This window comes from Ranitomeya imitator, chromosome 10 (assembly GCF_032444005.1).
Source record: "Ranitomeya imitator isolate aRanImi1 chromosome 10, aRanImi1.pri, whole genome shotgun sequence".
Taxonomy (NCBI): Eukaryota; Metazoa; Chordata; class Amphibia; order Anura; family Dendrobatidae; genus Ranitomeya; species Ranitomeya imitator.
Window position 1 is genome coordinate 30812815 of NC_091291.1, and position 18950 is coordinate 30831764.

Here is an 18950-nt window from a genome sequence, read left to right on the forward strand (position 1 = left end):
GTACGAGTGACTGACAGACGTGAGGACGGGCGCCAAGTGTTGTATGAGATACAGAAGCTGGCTTGTACAAACACAAAGAATGACGTCAAGTTTTGAAGAAGGAAAGCTCTAAGGTCCTAGTTATGAAGGGCAGCTAACGGGAGGATTATTTTTTACCGGAGGTGCTCAGTTGGCTATAAGTGCAGGAAAAGAAATGGTTATGTGTGTATATAATATGTGTATGTATGTATATATATATATATATATATATATATATATATATATATATATATATATATATATATATATATCTATATCAATATATAAGAGGCATTGTGATTACTCTGTAATCCCGCCCCATGCACAGTAGCTCCGCCCCCACATCACACATAATCCCGTCCCCCTCCCCATTACCACACATAATCCCGTCCACACACATTACCACATGATGCTCCGTCCTCATACATTACCACACGAGGCTCCGTCCTCACACATTACCACACGAGGCTCCGTCCTCACACATTACTACACGAGGCTCCGTCCCCCACATTACCACACGAGGCTCCGTCCACACACATTACCACACGAGGCTCCGTCCACACACATTACCACACGAGGCTCCTTCCACACACATTACCACACGAGGCTCCGTCCTCACACATTACCACACGAGGCTCCTTCCACACACATTACCACACGAGGCTCCTTCCACACACATTACCACACGAGGCTCCATCCTCACACATTACCACACGAGGCTCCGTCCTCACACATTACCGCACGAGGCTCCGTCCACACACATTACCGCACGGGGCTCCTTCCACACACATTACCGCACGAGGCTCCGTCCTCCCACATTACTGCACGAGGCTCCGTCCTCACACATTACCGCACGAGGCTCCGTCCTCACACATTACCACACGAGGCTCCGTCCTCACACATTACTACACGAGGCTCCGTCCCCCACATTACCACATGAGACTCCGTCCTCACACATTACCACATGAGGCTCCGTCCTCACACATTACTACACGAGGCTCCGTCCTCACACATTACCACACGAGGCTCCGTCCCCACACATTACCACACGAGGCTCCGTCCACACACATTACCACACGAGGCTCCGTCCACACACATTACCACACGAGGCTCCTTCCACACACATTACCACACGAGGCTCCGTCCACACACATTACCACACGAGGCTCCGTCCACACACATTACCACACGAGGCTCCTTCCACACACATTACCACACGAGGCTCCGTCCTCACACATTACCACACGAGGCTCCGTCCTCACACATTACCACACGAGGCTCCGTCCTCACACATTACCACACGAGGCTCCGTCCTCACACATTACCACACGAGGCTCCGTCCACACACATTACCACACGAGGCTCCTTCCACACACATTACCACACGAGGCTCCGTCCTCCCACATTACTACACGAGGCTCCGTCCCCACATTACCACACGAGGCTCCGTCCTCACACATTACCACACGAGGCTCCGTCCTCACACATTACTACACGAGGCTCCGTCCCCCACATTACCACACGAGGCTCCGTCCTCACACATTACTACACGAGGCTCCGTCCTCACACATTACCACACGAGGCTCCGTCCTCACACATTACCACACGAGGCTCCGTCCTCACACATTACCACACGAGGCTCCGTCCACACACATTACCACACGAGGCTCCTTCCACACACATTACCACACGAGGCTCCGTCCTCCCACATTACTACACGAGGCTCCGTCCCCACATTACCACACGAGGCTCCGTCTTCACACATTACCACACGAGGCTCCGTCCTCACACATTACCACACGAGGCTCCGTCCTCACACATTACCACACGAGGCTCCGTCCTCACACATTACCACACGAGGCTCCGTCCTCACACATTACCACACGATGCTCCGTCCACACACATTACCACACGAGGCTCCGTCCCCCACATTACCACACAAGGCTCTGACTCCCCACATTACCACACGCAGCAATTCAACCACTTCAGCCAAGGTAAACGTACATTTAATTGCATAATCACCAGCAGCGTTAATTAGATATCAATGAGCATGCCGAGCGTTAGCTAGCTGGAAACAGCTGGTCTAATATATATAGCTGAATGTGTGTGTGTATGTATGTATGTATGTATGTATGTATGTATGTATGTATGTATGTGTGTATGTCCGGGATTGGCATCTGCACCGTCGCAGCTACAGCCACAAAATTTTGCACAGTCACACGTCTGGACCCTGAGAGCGTCATAGGCTATGTTGTGAGGCGAAATTTTAACCCCGTGCGTTCCAATTCACCAAACAATTTTGCCCCTATTTACATAATGGGGAAAAAGTGAAAGGAAAAGTGTTGGAGGCAAATTGACAGCTACCAGATGTGAACAAGGGGGACTTAAAGAGTGGGAGCAATGGCACCAAAGAGTATATACCGTACAGTTGCTAAGGTGGGGCCCCGACATGGGATACTCACCACACACGGGGCTATGAACACACACACAAAATGCGCCACACACTACCACGTGCTTGAACACATATACCACCCTCAGCACACATTTCACCACACATACACCATCCTCGCCACATAAAAGTCGAAACACAAAAGTCGCCGCTCAAAACTCGCCACGCGCAAAACTCGCCACATGCAAAACTAGGCTCACGCAAAACTCACCACACGTGCAAAACTCACCTCATGGAAAACTCGCCACGCGCGGAAAAATTGCCACATGCACAAAAGTTGCAACACATGCAAAAGTTGTCTCACACAAAGCTTGCACATACTCAAAACGCACCACACATAAAACTCGCCACGCGCAAAACTCGCCATGCGCAAAATTTGCTGCACACAACTTGCTACACTAACCTGTCACATGCAACTCGACACAAAAAGTTGCTACACGCATGTCGCCACACAAAACTCATCTCACAAAAGTCGCTACATGCATGTCGCCACACGCAACTCAGCACACCCAACTTGACACATGAAACTCGCCCTAAAACACACACAAGTCTGGTATTATCCTTCAAAAATAAAAATCTGATTAATAAGCAGACAAACTACAAGAGCAACAAATGTACCATATTGGAAATACGGCAGCTGTCTGTCAGTGGGGTACCGCAGGGGTCAGTATTGGGACCTGTTCTCTTCAACATATTCATTAATGATCTGGTAGAAGGTTTACACAGTAAAATATCGATATTTGCAGATGATACAAAACTATGTATCAAAAAAATCCTCTAAACTGCATGCTCGCAAACGCCAGAAGCCTGACAAACAAGATGGAAGAACTAGAAGCAGAAATATCTACAGGTAACTTTGACATAGTGGGAATAACCGAGACATGGTTAGATGAAAGCTATGACTGGGCAGTTAACTTACAGGGTTACAGTCTGTTTAGAAAGGATCGTAAAAATCGGAGAGGAGGAGGGGTTTGTCTCTATGTAAAGTCTTGTCTAAAGTCCACTTTAAGGGAGGATATTAGCGAAGGGAATGAGGATGTCGAGTCCATATGGGTTGAAATTCATGGAGGGAAAAATGGTAACAAAATTCTCATTGGGGTCTGTTACAAACCCCCAAATATAACAGAAAGCATGGAAAGTCTACTTCTAAAGCAGATAGATGAAGCTGCAACCCATAATGAGGTCCTGGTTATGGGGGACTTTAACTACCCGGATATTAACTGGGAAACAGAAACCTGTGAAACCCATAAAGGCAACAGGTTTCTACTAATAACCAAGAAAAATTATCTTTCACAATTGGTGCAGAATCCAACCAGAGGAGCAGCACTTTTAGACCTAATACTATCTAATAGACCTGACAGAATAACAAATCTGCAGGTGGTTGGGCATTTAGGAAATAGCGACCACAATATTGTGCAGTTTCACCTGTCTTTCACTAGGGGGACTTGTCAGGGAGTCACAAAAACATTGAACTTTAGGAAGGCAAAGTTTGACCAGCTTAGAGATGCCCTAAATCTGGTAGACTGGGACAATATCCTCAGAAATAAGAATACAGATAATAAATGGGAAATGTTTAAGAACATCCTAAATAGGCAGTGTAAGCGGTTTATACCTTGTGGGAATAAAAGGACTAGAAATAGGAAAAACCCAATGTGGCTAAACAAAGAAGTAAGACAGGCAATTAACAGTAAAAAGAAAGCATTTGCACTACTAAAGCAGGATGGCACCATTGAAGCTCTAAAAAACTAAAGGGAGAAAAATACTTTATCTAAAAAACTAATTAAAGCTGCCAAAAAGGAAACAGAGAAGCACATTGCTAAGGAGAGTAAAACTAATCCCAAACTGTTCTTCAACTATATCAATAGTAAAAGAATAAAAACTGAAAATGTAGGCCCCTTAAAAAATAGTGAGGAAAGAATGGTTGTAGATGACGAGGAAAAAGCTAACATATTAAACACCTTCTTCTCCACGGTATTCACGGTGGAAAATGAAATGCTAGGTGAAATCCCAAGAAACAATGAAAACCCGATATTAAGGGTCACCAATCTAACCCAAGAAGAGGTGCGAAATCGGCTAAATAAGATTAAAATAGATAAATCTCCGGGTCCGGATGGCATACACCCACGAGTACTAAGAGAACTAAGTAATGTAATAGATAAACCATTATTTCTTATTTTTAGGGACTCTATAGCGACAGGGTCTGTTCCGCAGGACTGGCGCATAGCAAATGTGGTGCCAATATTCAAAAAGGGCTCTAAAAGTGAACCTGGAAATTATAGGCCAGTAAGTCTAACCTCTATTGTTGGTAAAATATTTGAAGGGTTTCTGAGGGATGTTATTCTGGATTATCTCAATGAGAATAACTGTTTAACTCCATATCAGCATGGGTTTATGAGAAATCGCTCCTGTCAAACCAATCTAATCAGTTTTTATGAAGAGGTAAGCTATAGACTGGACCACGGTGAGTCATTGGACGTGGTATATCTCGATTTTTCCAAAGCGTTTGATACCGTGCCGCACAAGAGGTTGGTACACAAAATGAGAATGCTTGGTCTGGGGGAAAATGTGTGTAAATGGGTTAGTAACTGGCTTAGTGATAGAAAGCAGAGGGTGGTTATAAATGGTATAGTCTCTAACTGGGTCGCTGTGACCAGTGGGGTACCGCAGGGGTCAGTATTGGGACCTGTTCTCTTCAACATATTCATTAATGATCTGGTAGAAGGTTTACACAGTAAAATATCGATATTTGCAGATGATACAAAACTATGTAAAGCAGTTAATACAAGAGAAGATAGTATTCTGCTACAGATGGATCTGGATAAGTTGGAAACTTGGGCTGAAAGGTGGCAGATGAGGTTTAACAATGATAAATGTAAGGTTATACACATGGGAAGAAGGAATCAATATCACCATTACACACTGAACGGGAAACCACTGGGTAAATCTGACAGGGAGAAGGACTTGGGGATCCTAGTTAATGATAAACTTACCTGGAGCAGCCAGTGCCAGGCAGCAGCTGCCAAGGCAAACAGGATCATGGGGTGCATTAAAAGAGGTCTGGATACACATGATGAGAGCATTATACTGCCTCTGTACAAATCCCTAGTTAGACCGCACATGGAGTACTGTGTCCAGTTTTGGGCACCGGTGCTCAGGAAGGATATAATGGAACTAGAGAGAGTACAAAGGAGGGCAACAAAATTAATAAAGGGGATGGGAGAACTACAATACCCAGATAGATTAGCGAAATTAGGATTATTTAGTCTAGAAAAAAGACGACTGAGGGGCGATGTAATAACCATGTATAAGTATATAAGGGGACAATACAAATATCTCGCTGAGGATCTGTTTATACTAAGGAAGGTGACGGGCACAAGGGGGCATTCTTTGCGTCTGGAGGAGAGAAGGTTTTTCCACCAACATAGAAGAGGATTCTTTACTGTTAGGGCAGTGAGAATCTGGAATTGTTTGCCTGAGGAGGTGGTGATGGCGAACTCAGTCGAGGGGTTCAAGAGAGGCCTGGATGTCTTCCTGGAGCAGAACAATATTGTATCATACAATTATTAGGTTCTGTAGAAGGCCGTAGATCTGGGGATTTATTATGATGGAATATAGGCTGAACTGGATGGACAAATGTCTTTTCTCGGCCTTACTAACTATGCTACTATGTTACTATGTTATGTTACATGACCTGTCTATTATGTGTATGTGTGAGCTAATATATACTGCCAGGGGGAGGGCTTCCTGTTGGCTGGGGATTTATCAGGCTGCCAATTTATCTTACAAATACTGAGGTAAAAATACTGAGCAAATAACATGTGAACGAGGTCTAATACAGGAGGAGATGACACACAGATATATACTATATACAGGAGGAGATGACACACAGGAATATAACTATATACAGGAGGAGATAACACACACATATATACTATATACAGGGGAGATGACACAGGTATATACTATATACAGGAGGAGATGACATACAGTAGGTATATACACTATTTACAGGGGAGATGACATACAGGTATATACTATATACAGGAGATGACATACAGGTGTATACTATATAAGGGAGATGACAAACATGTATATACTGAGGGGAAAATGAGAGGTGTGAGGGGAAAATGAGAGGAGTGAGGTGAAAATGAAAAGGTGTGAGTGCAAAATGAGAGGAGTGAGGGAAAATAGTGGAGTGAGGGAAAATGACAGATGTGAGGTCGAAATGACAAGTGTTAGGGGGGCATGAGAGGAGTGAGGGGGAAAATAAGAGAAGTGAGGTGCTATAACTAACCACAGATATTTACTATGCCCAGGCAACGCCGGGCTCTTCAGCTAGTATACATATATAGGGATAAGAGTCCATAGGGAGGGTGGGGTTGATTTGGACACCTTTGTAAAGGCGACATTGGGACGTCCTCTTCGTACAAGTCTCGAGCATTGAAGACTGTATAACGAACGGTATGTTAACTTCTTGCCTACATTAAAATAATTGAGCGTCATAACGATCTCTCCATTATTTACCGTTTTCTGCTATCAGGAGTATAATTTATCCCTCTTTATATATTTATTGCTTCCGTCCACTTTGCTTTACTGATTTTTTTTCTTTTTTCTTACACTGTTGTCTTTGCTCCTGTTCAGCACATTAATGAGCTGACCATGAAGATGAGCGTGGAGGACATTCTGTGTCGGGCCGAAGCCCTGAATCAGCAGCTAGCACAATGTCCGGTGAGTACAGGGGTTATTGCTGCTCCCGGTGCTTTGTTGACCTCTCCATCGCCTCCCATTTACCAGCCCTGGCCTTTTATTAGACGAGTTCTGACTCTGTAGTATAAAAGGATCACAGATATTGTTTCCCTTAATAATCGAAGGGGGCTGTTCTTTTTTTTTTTTTTTTTTTCTTCAATGGGGGCAGAGGAGAAAGTAACTGCTAGATGGCTCTGCTGACGGCTTATCTCGGAGACGAGGAGGGTCGAGTGTTAAAATCCAAATTCCCTATTGTTATCTCTCTAACCTCTTCTGTCGTGGAGGAGTCTGAAGACCCCCATAAGAATGAGAGGAGGGAGTAGGAACTGAAGGGTCCTAACAGACCCAGATCGGCTTCACTGTGCAGCCAGGAGGGTGAATGTGCCCTGTAACTGGGGCTAATATACCAGCCCCAGTTACAGGAGAAATGTATATATAAAATATATCATTATGCAAATCAAAAATTAAAAACATCAGCTAGGGTTCAATTATCATGAATAGAAAAGAGGAAAAAATTGTTTAAATATCTGAACAAGAAAAAAAGTTTGCTCTCTTAAAAATACTTAAGCTCCGATATTGTTGGCTCTGTCTGTGCCTAGAAAATGTGTAGGTAGAGGCGTGGAGTACTGTATATACATCATTTACAGGGGGAGACATGGAGGCGGCACTGTCTGTGCCTATATAATTTTCAAGTAGAAACATGGAGGTAGCACTATCTGTGCCTATATATATTTTAGAGGGAGAGACATGGTGATCGTACGACTTGAGCCTCTATAATGAATTGGCAGGGAACCTTACCTGTCTACATAGTGTCTAGCGGGAGATGTACAACTTTTTTTTTGGCAGAGGACCCTAGTGACACCTTGTCCTGCTCTCGAGGGCTGCAGTAATGTAAAGGGATACCCCGATCCGAGATATTTACAGTAAATGGACCTTCCATTCTAGTTACCCATGGCGTCGGATGGGTTGGAGTCCGGAGGCGAGAGCCGCACATGGACGTCGCCCACCTCTTCTCACCCACAGTCCGCCTTTTTTTACGTTTTTGGATTTAACCCGGCTCGTGCCTGCGCCCTTGTTAGACTGTTCTATAATCCACCAAATCTGGGGACTGAATTCTCCTTGAAGTGAATGTAGCGTTAACACAAGGACATCGTGATGGAAAATGCAGAGCGGAGAAATATGGCCTAAACATAGATCCCCGGCGCGGCCTCTGGGGGTCCGCTCATACCCCCATGCAGGGTTTCATCACTTGTGGTTTTCCATCGTAATTTGAGAGTCTTATCTTCTCTAGAAATATTTACAGGAGCCATTGGGTTAATTTTAGGCAATGTCATTGCATCAATTATCTTTTTTTTGTAATTTGCAGGAATTGCCTCTCAATATTAGAGAGCTGCTCGGGATGGCGGAAGTGAAGAGCCCAGCAGCCAGCACTGACACAGCCAGCCCGCCACAGCCTCTGTCTCCGAGCCAGGTCCACGAACTAGACCTCACCGACAGCGTGTCCCCCAGCCAGCCAGACAGTAGTATCGAAATACTGCCCACAGAGGACACGACCACCTCCCAGAGCCCGTCTCCGTGACCATCCTCGCCCGCTGCCACCCATCACTGACCTTTAATACATCGGCTCTGTGTGTACCGACGCGCCACTCGTGGACACCGTCATCCGGTCATGTGCTCACTCATAACCCACGTGTACTATTAACACCCATAACCGAATACTGACAGACAAGCACGTGATCTTACAGTATGTGCCTCCTGGTAACATGGCGCTGCCGTCATGGGAATCTCCACCCCGTGCGTCAGTATGTGGAGGGTGAGCTGCCCCTGTATTAGAGGGTGATGATATTGGTCAAGGGCTAAGCTAGGAGACCTCAAGGGTTCAAGAGGGTTATCCAGTTTCTAAAAAAAAAACAACCCTGTCCCCCAAAACAAACAAAAAAAGTGTGCTTTACTCAACCTCCCCAGGTCTAATCTTGAATCTCAGCCGCTGTCCTGGTGTCTGTAGCGCTAACATCACTTTGACAGTCGTTGAGCGCACAGATTGGCCGCAGACAATAACCGACAACGGGAGAAGCAGGGGAAAATCATCCCTGGACCAGGGGATGCTGAGTAAAGGACTTAAAAAAAAAAAAAAAAACACAAACTGCACCAGAAAACCTGGTTAATGCCAGTCTTATAACACTACCAACTCAATGAGTATGGACGCATTTAAAGGGGTTGTCCTTTAAGCAACACCCGTGCACAGGATAGGTAATAAATGTATGATTGCTCATGGTCTGGCTGCTGAGACCCCCACTGTTACTGAAAGCAGAGCCCAATTTCCCCTGTCTGCATTACTGAGCATGTGCGACCACTGCTACTATTAACGGTCTATAAGAGCAATGGTTGCACGTGCTCAATAACACTTAATTGACAAAAGGGAGTTTGGGACCCCGAATCAGTGGGGGTCTCAGCAGCAAATCTAAATTTATTATCTTGATGTTTATGGTACAACCCCTTTAAGTTTTTTTTTATTAAAGGGCTTGTCCTATAAGGAGTGTTCCCCTTTTATTAGGCAGCTGTTTGTAAAGAGTGAAAACCATGCATAATGGGGGCCCCTCCACTGAGATCAGGTCTAGTTTATAGGATAGGGGGGTCCTGAGTTGGGGGATTTTCCCCTAATATACTGGTTTGCAGACGTACTCCCCGCCCCTCTTCCCTTGTCATTCTTTGTCTTTTGCTACCTCACAACCTGGGATTTCACTGTGTTTATTGAGCCTTTGCATCAGTTCATGTAAAGAACATACCGAAAAAAATGTTTTATTCTGACACAAGCAACAAATAGGACAAAATAATTGAAAATTTCACTGTGCATAACTATTCACCCCCCTAAAGTCATTACTATATAGAGCCTCTTTTTGCGGAAATTCCAGCTGCAAATCACTGGATACGTCTCTATGAGCTTTCCACATCTTGCCACTGGGATTTTTGGCCATTCCTCAAGGCAAAACTGCTCCAGGTCCTTCAGGTTAGATGGTTTCCTCTGGTGAACAGCGATCTTCAAGTCGATTAAGGTCTGGGCTGTGATTCGGTCACAGCAAAACATCTGCACATTTCCCCTTAAACTACTCGAGTGTTATGTTAGCAGTATGCTTTGGGTCATTGTCTTGTTGGGAGCTGAACCTCCATTCCAGTCTCAAATCACTGACAGGTTGAAACAGGTTTTGCTCAAGAATATCCCTATATTTTGCACCATCCATCTTCCCCTCAACTCTGACCATTTTTCTTGTCCCGGCTGCAGAAAAACAACCCCACAGCATGGTGCTGCCACCATCATGCTTCACTGTGAGGATGGTGTTCTTGGGGTGATGAGCTGTGTTGGTTTGGTGCCAGACATAGCGGTTACCTTGGTGGCCAAAAAGTTCTATTTTGGTCTCCTCTGACCACAGCACTTTCCTCCATACATTTGAGGAGTCTCTCACATGTCTTTTGGTAAACTCAGACTAAGACTGACAACTTTTGTGTGTAAGCAAAGGCTTTTTTTCTGCCCACTCTTCCATAAAGGCCACCTCTATGGAGTGTATGGGTTATTGTGGTCGTATGGACAGATACTGCAGTCTCTGCTTGGGAACTCTGCAGCTCCTTCAGGGTTACCTTTGGTCTCTATGCTGCTTTCCTGATTAATCCCCACCTTGCCCAGGCTGATAGTTTAGGTGGGCAGCCCTCTCTTGGCAGGTTTCTTGTGGTGCCATGTTCTTTCCATTTGATGATAATGGATTTGATGGTGCTTGCGGGGCATCATCAGAGATTTGGGAATTTTTTTTTAAAATTTTTATAACTCAACCCTGACTGGTACTTCTCAACAACTTTATCCCTGACTTGTTTGGAGATCTCCTTGGTCTTTATGGAGTTGTTTGGAGATCTCCTTGGTCTTCATGGAGTTGTTTGGAGATCTCCTTGTTTTTTTATGGAGTTGTTTGGAAATCTCCTTGGTCTTCATGGAATTGTTTGGAGATCTCCTTGATCTTCATGGTGTTGTTTGGAGATCTCCTTGGTCTTCATGGTGTTGGTTGGAGATCTCCTTGGTCTTCATGGTGTTGGTTGGAGATCTCCTTGGTCTTCATGGTGTTGGTTGGAGATCTCCTTGGTCTTCATGGTGTTGGTTGGAGATCTCCTTGGTCTTCATGGTTTTGGTTGGAGATCTCCTTGGTCTTCATGGTGTTGGTTGGAGATCTCCTTGGTCTTCATGGTGTTGGTTGGAGATCTCCTTGGTCTTCATGGTGTTGGTTGGAGATCTCCTTCGTCTTCATGGTGCCACCAGAAAATTTTAGGGACTTCAGAGCAAAAGGGGTGAATACATATACACATAATTTTTAGTTATTCGATCCCATAAATTTAACTTAGATTTCCCTCACTTCACCAACTTTAGACTATTTATTGCTGATGCATCACACACAAATCGGATTACAAAAATATTTGCACACAGGTTGTAATGCAACAAAATGGGTAAAAAGCCAAAGGGGGTGAATACTTTCTCAAGCCACTGTACGTTTAATAGACAGGTGGTAAATCTGGTGGGACAATCCCAGGATGACTTGTTCTGTTTTAGTAATTTATTACTTGCAATCTCCCATCAAGCCATTTTCTAAATAAATCTGTTCCCGAGAAAGCTGGGTGACCGGCAGGGCGGCTCCTGTTAAGCATTGTTAACCCCTTCATTAACAGCCGTTTTTTTTTTTCTTTTTAGCGTTTTGGAAATGCTCTGTTATGATTGTGCGAGAGCGGTCAGTTACATATTAGCCTATTTTTTGCATCCGCACAGGAATATTGTGGACGGGCACTGAAGTGGTGTAATAGAGGAAATAAGTTGTGGGGTTTTTTCTACATCGGACTTTCCACCTCTGACTTGCACCATTTTTCTGCTGAAAGTGGAGGAGGTCATTTTTAAGAAAATTTTTAAGCAGTTGACCTCCGGTTTTTACCTTCAGTGGAGACTATTCGCTGCCTAGGTAAAAGTTCTGCGGCTGTGTAATACACTTAATACTCTCTGCTTGCTTTCTTCTTTACACACCCGGACGCGTGGTTTTCTCAAATGCATTAATCCAGGTAAATTGTGTTGTGGCAGCCCGGGCAGTGGAGGGATTTGCTCAATTTTATTTTTCTTTACCTGACGGGAGGATACAGTTGTTCCAACACTCGGCTGCATTAGGCCGGCCGGACACCTTCTATATTTGCCACCAGGAGGCTTTGTCTGACAGATATTTCTCCCGTCCCCTCCATACGTATACACCCTGGGCGTGACCGAGTGTTCATGTCTTCCCAAGGGGTAGAGAGGAGTAAGCTGCGGCCAGACATCTCTTATGAAAGCAAAGGATTGGGCATGTTGATATAGAACCTGCCTTATCCTTTTTTTCTTTTTCTTTTTTTTTTTTTTTTATCTTCCGCCCTTGACATAATTTGCACAACCATTTGCTCTTATGTACAGTAAGCGGTTACCTTGAAAATGGTAAAGGCACGTTTTGTTTCTTTTTATTTTTTAAGCTTTTTTTAATCTATTACTCACCTGTTTTTGCCATTGATTAATTCCTTTTTTATAAGGGATGTACCTGTATTTTTTTTTTCAGGATTGCAAGGGTGGGCGTTTGAGTTCCTGAATATTGATAGTTCAGGCCTAAACTGTCCTCTTTTCCATGCTACCAGCTTTGTTTCTAGAGCGAGGGGACACTGAGGCTGGCCGGATCACACCAGCATCAGAGCAGCATTTGCAAGCTCTATAGCTAAAAGCTTGAAAGCGCTGCACTCCTTCCCTTGGAAAGCAGCCACTGCCGATTTAAGCTGCAGAGGTGGTCGGTAGCGGACTTTTCGGGTTTGTCATGTTCGACTGAAATGTAGTCCAAAGTTAGGTCCGGGCATCAGAATTGCACCTGAGCCCCATTGAAATGAATGGGGATCCGATTGTTGAATCTCCGTCTTTCTCTCTCCTTCCTGACTGTCCCTGTCTCTCCTCCCCATCCGTGTCTCTTCCCTCCCTGTCTTGCCCGTCTCTCCTCCCCTCCACGTCTCTCTCCTCCTTTCCCATATTGCTCATCTCTCTTCCTTTCCCGGTCTCTTTCCTTTCGTCCCCTCCCTGTCTTTTTGCAATCCACCCCCTCTTTCCTCCCCTCCCTGTTTCTCCCCTCCCATGCCCATCTTTCCTCCCCTCCCCGTCTCTTTTGTCTCTCTCCTCCCCTGCCCGTCTCGCTCCCCCGTCTCTTTCCTTCCCTCCCGTATCTCTCCTTCCCGCCTCTTTCCCTTTGTCTCCTCCCTGTCTCACCTGTCTTTTTGCAATCCTCTTTCCTCCCCTCCCTGTCTTTCCTCTCCTTTCCGGTCTCTTTTGTCTCTCTTCTATCCCCTCCCCTGCCCGCCTCTCTCTCCCCCTGTCTCTTTCCTCCCTTGCCCGTCTTTCTGCTCCTCCCATCCCCGTCTCGCCAGTCTCTCTCTCCTCCCATCCCCGTCTCGCTCGTCTCTATCGTCTCTCTCCTCCCCGTATTTCCTCCCATTCCCGTCACTCCCATCTCTCCTCCCCGCCCCATCTCGCTCGTCTTTCTTCCCTGCCCCATCTTTCCTCTCCTCCCATTCCCGTCTCACCCATCTCTCCTCCCCGCCCCATCTCGCTCGTCTCTTTCCTCCCTGCCCCATCTTTCCTCTCCTCCCATTCCCGTCTCACCCATCTCTCCTCCCCGCCCCATCTCGCTCGTCTCTTTCCTCTCTGCCCCATCTTTCCTCTCCTCCCATTCCCGTCTCACCCATCTCTCCTCCCCGCCCCATCTCGCTCGTCTCTTTCCTCCCTGCCCCATCTTTCCTCTCCTCCCATTCCCGTCTCACCCATCTCTCCTCCCCGCCCCATCTCGCTCGTCTTTCCTCCCTGCCCCATCTTTCCTCTCCTCCCATCCCTGTCTCGCCTGTCTCTCTCCTCCCTGCCCCATCTTTCCTCTCCTCCCATCCCCGTCTCGCCCGTCTCTCTCTCCCCCATCTTTTCTCTCCCTTGCTTGTCTTTCCTCCCCTCCCGTCACTCCTCCCATTCCTTTCTCGCCCGTCTCTCTCCTCCCATCCCTGTCTCGCCCGTCTCTCTCCTCCCCGCCCCGTCTTTCCTCTCCTCCCATTCCCATCTCGCCCCTCTCTCCCTCCTCCCATCCCCATCTCTCTCCTCCCCGCCCCGTCTTTCCTCCCTTGCCCGTCTTTCCTCTCCTCCCATTTGTCTCGCCCGTCTCTCCTCGCATCCCCGTCTCGCCCGTCTCTCCTCCCATCTTCGTCTCTCCCCAACCCGTCTTTCCTCCCATTCCCATCTCACCCGTCTCTCCCTCCTCCCATCCCCGTCTCGCCCGTCTCTCTCCTCCCCGCCCCGTCTTTCCTCTCCTCCCATTCCCGTCTCTCCTCCCCGCCCCGTCATTCCTCTCCTCCCATTCCCGTCTCGCCCGTCTCTCTCCTCCCCCACCCCGTCTTTCCTCTCCTTCCCGCCCTGTCTCGCCCGTCTCTCCCCTCCCATTTATGTCTCGCCCGTCTATCCCTCCTCCAATCCCCGTCTCTCCTCCCTGCCCCATCTCCCTCCCATTTATGTCTCGCCCGTCTCTCTCCTCCCCGCCCCGTCTTTCCTCTCCTCCCATTCCCGTCTCGCCTGTCTCTCCTCCCCGCCCCGTCATTCCTCTCCTCCCATTCCCGTCTCGCCCGTCTCTCTCCTCCCCGCCCCATCTTTCCTCTCCTTCCCGCCCTGTCTCGCCCGTCTCTCCTCCCATTTATGTCTCGCCCGTCTATCCCTCCTCCAATCCCCGTCTCTCCTCCCTGCCCCATCTCCCTCCCATTTATGTCTCGCCCGTCTCTCTCCTCCCCGCCCCGTCTTTCCTCTCCTCCCATTCCCGTCTCGCCTGTCTCTCCTCCCCGCCACGTCATTCCTCTCCTCCCATTCCCATCTCACCCGTCTCTCTCCTCCCCGCCCCATCTTTCCTCTCCTTCCCGCCCTGTCTCGCCCGTCTCTCTCTCCTCCCATTCCCGTCTCTCCTCCCCGCCCCGTCTCGCCCGTCTCTCTCTCCTCCCATTCCCGTCTTTCCTCCCTGCCCCATCTTGCCCGTCTCCCCATTCCCGGGATTGCCGAACTGTAAAACGGACTTCCAGGAGAAGTTCTAAGTTCCGCACCGGATTATAGGTGTCCGGTATGAACCAGAACTTTACAGTTTGTGTTCGCTCATCTCTAGTGACCTGTGACCTAGGCATTGAACAGTACATCAGAAACATTAATATGCTAAGCAACTTTTCAATTTACCTCTTTATTAAAAATCTTAGTTTTTTTAAATAAAATTTTTACCTATTTATGAGATGAGAGAAACTCTCTAAAGGAGCTTATAAAGGTCTGCACTTTTGTTCATCGGTTATTGCAATACCTCGCTCAGCCTCAATCGAAGGGTGGTGCTGTATCCGAAAAAATTTATATTTTTCTAATTCTGCCTAAGACTTTTGAAAGCGTGACTGTTTATAGGGTCGTAAGATGATTATAGAGGTCATTTTGCTACCCCAGTATAAGAAAGTTGCGTCCTACACTATGTAGTAATTGGAAAGGGTCTTGTCAGCCGCAAGATTGATTATCGAAGGAGGAAAGCGAAGCGTCAGACTTTCAGATATTGATTATTAAACTCTGCTGACTTGGTGGGTGGGGGGTACATAGAAGGCCACCGGTCGTCTCGTTTGGGCTAATTGAGATGATCCGTCGTCCGTGCACTTTGTTCGGACGGGCCGCGGTTTGCCCTTCTCGGGGAGGGGAAGGAATAGTGTCGAGCAGCGCAGTAATTCCCAGGAGACGGCTCATTCATCATTCATACGTACCCTCGTCTACAAACCAAAACGGAGAGTCAGCTAATGGGATGACGGGCGGCCCGATCCCCCCCCAAGACTTCTCCATTTCTTCCCGCTTGGCACTTTTTTTTTTTATACATATGTATCTATCTTTCTATGTGTATTATATCTGTTTGTAATTGGATTCTGTATTTAATAAACATATATGTATATATTTCCATAGATCCGGGAAAGGGGAAAAGAGGCGGTAGTATTAATCGTAAAGCTCCATTTTTACTTTTCAGGTGCCGCTTGCTCGACGCCAATTTATTCTTCACTTTTGTAAAAAGAAAATACGATAACCCGTTACTTGGCTCGCGGTCTTCCTCTCCGGATGATGGCCACCTTTCTAAAAAATGCGTTAAAAGTAAAGTCGTCTCAACAAGACGAGCGTGCGTCCTCATGCAGTGAACCATCAGAACCGTGAGCGGGAAATTATCAGAATTCTTTAGGAAGCATTGACTTTGCTATCCGGCGATTTTACGTTTTTTTTTTCCTCCCCTTCTTCCAAGAGCCATAACTTTTTTTTTTTAATTTTTATTTTATTTTTATTTATTTTTTTATATTTCCATTCCTATAGCTGTATCAAGGCTTGTTTTTTTTTGCGGGACGAGTTGTACTTTTGATCGACGGTCACCATTCATTTTACCGTATAATGTGAATGACACCATTCATTTTACCGTATAGTGTAGGGGCAGAAAAATAATGAAGTTTGATGAAATGGCAAACAAAAAAGTACAATTCCACAATTGTTTTTTGAGCTTTTTATGTACCATGTTCAATATATGGTAAAACTGACCTTGTACTATGATTTCCCAGGTCAGTACGAGTTTTTTTTTTTTTTTTATTATTATTTTTATTTAGGTGGTGGGGAAAAAAAATCAGGAATTTTGTAAAAAAAAAAAACCATTGTCATTTTCCAAGATTTGCAACATTTTCATTTTTCTGGGGCTGGGTGCTGACTTATTTTCTTTATTTCATATGGGAGGTACACAGCGGGTGCTGAATACAACTCTCATCATTGTTGTGTGGCTGCGCTGATCTCAGGAAGACCATGCGACAAGGATGAAATCTGCAATCAGCAGCCGTCCGGCACCTGGTATCAGCATGAACTGTACCGCTTCTTCCCAGGTGCCGGTACGTGCCACACGGATGTGCACTGCATGCATTTTGTCTGTGCTGCCCCCCAAAAACCTGACATGTCTGGTTTTTTCACGCGGTCAATGTGAAAAGCCTTCCGTACGCACCACCATTGAATACAATGGGTGTACATGTGTATTTAGGGTCCTTAACAAACGGATGTGCGAAGCGGGCCTTAGACTGGGAATGTCGGACTTTGGGAAACTGGCCTTATAGTGAGGTCATAATGTGGGTTTAAAGGGTGACTCCATCCCCTGGCTAAGCAAGGAACATATGTCTTGAGTAAGCCGTCTTTCCCATAAAGTCACCAATCCTCAGTGCCCATGGTAGTCGCGGCATCCATTATTCCATATTCCAGATGCCGTTCTTGCTTTCGGCTAGTAGATGGAGGTTCCTTGTCGGGGAGAATCCTCGTCAGTTGTTCATCCCATGGGGATATGAAAACCCCCTTTACCCTCGTTCTTTGGTAACGAGCCTCGCCGTCCCGCAGCAGGCTGGCACCACATGGCGCCTCTGAACAGTCGTCACTTTTCATCTCCGTGATGCGAGCGCTAGTTATTTTCACATTTTGCCGGATAAGGAATTTGTTGGTTTATTTAAATGGCGTCTTCCAATTATAGAATGTTCTGTGCGGCCAGATGTGGGCGCCGTCTGCCCATTCATCATCTATATATTTATTTGTTCTCCAAAGGGTAGAATGAAGGGCAGGGATGGAGAATCGGCTTCATGTCGGTGGGGTGGAAGGCAGTGGTCTCCTAGATTAAACATTGCCAACGTATTCTGCTTCTTTTCCTCCGAATTGATTCTTCTAATATGGTTCAAGTTTTTCTTTTCTGTGCCATAATGATGTAATATGGGCGCTATATCAGCGATGACCCCTGCTATGGATCCGAACTCTTGAGCACAAATATGCCAGATTTGGTCAATCTGCCCCATTGTCGTAAAGTGTCTACAAGATCGTGGAAAAAAACACCCATGTGGCACCCAACGCAAGGGCTAAAAACTCAGCCGGGACATATCAAAGCACACAGTGCCATGCCCCACAGCCCAAGTACAGTATCATGGTCCCCACAGCCCCCCAATATAGTATGGTGCGCCCCCTCAACACCCTGGCCCTGTAATAATGTTGCATAGATCCTGCAACGTGCAGTATGAGAAGTTGAGACAATGCAGGGTGATCTGTATACTTCGGGTATATATGGTAGAGCATGCCTCATGTAGAACAACAAATGGCGGTTTGTGGAAGGAGTGCTATTGGCCGTCCCAATGAGGAGGAAATAAGTGCGCAGGACCCCGCAGCTCCAGCCGGATACCCCACAACGGGGGAGAAAGACTTGCAACAGGAACAGAATAGCCGGTCTCAGGAGCGCAGAAGGAGAACACAGGCACCAGTTTAGGGTAAAACCACAACACATTTCAACGGTGTGCGCTGTCTTCTTCTGAAAAAGACGGCGCACGCTGTTGAAACGCGTTGTGGTTTTACCCTAAACTGGTGCCTGTGTTCTTCTGCGCTCCTGAGACCGGCTATTCTGTTCCTGTTGCAAGAACATACCTCATGGCCTATTTGTAATACTTGCTAGTACTTTCTGTGGAAACATTCTAAACCCAGCAGAATCACAAACTTGTCACAAAAAAAATTAAATTAAGTATCTTGTAAAATTCCTTGCGCTTCCCTGATTCTGCCTCTTTTTTCAGTTTTGCTCTGCGTCGCTCCATTGCAAAGATGTTCACATTTGTTGTTTTTGAAGCGCAATAT

General features: G+C 46.4%; 1 protein-coding gene across 2 annotated transcripts in view; it reads left to right on the forward strand.

The window, feature by feature from the left end:
• The window catches only part of TBC1D17 (TBC1 domain family member 17), a 59263-nt gene extending 42763 nt beyond the window's left edge, over positions 1-16500 (forward strand). The window contains exons 16-18 of one of the 2 annotated variants that reach the window (XM_069741486.1): positions 7109-7195; positions 8580-8684; positions 16300-16500. In XM_069741486.1, the coding sequence (XP_069597587.1) occupies positions 7109-7195; positions 8580-8684; positions 16300-16356 (249 nt within the window). In that variant the 3' untranslated portion in view covers positions 16357-16500. Of the gene's footprint in view, positions 1-7108; positions 7196-8579; positions 9357-16299 lie in introns of those variants that run through there. The other variant, XM_069741484.1, reaches the window with a different exon arrangement.
• The last annotated feature ends 2450 nt before the right edge of the window (positions 16501-18950 follow it).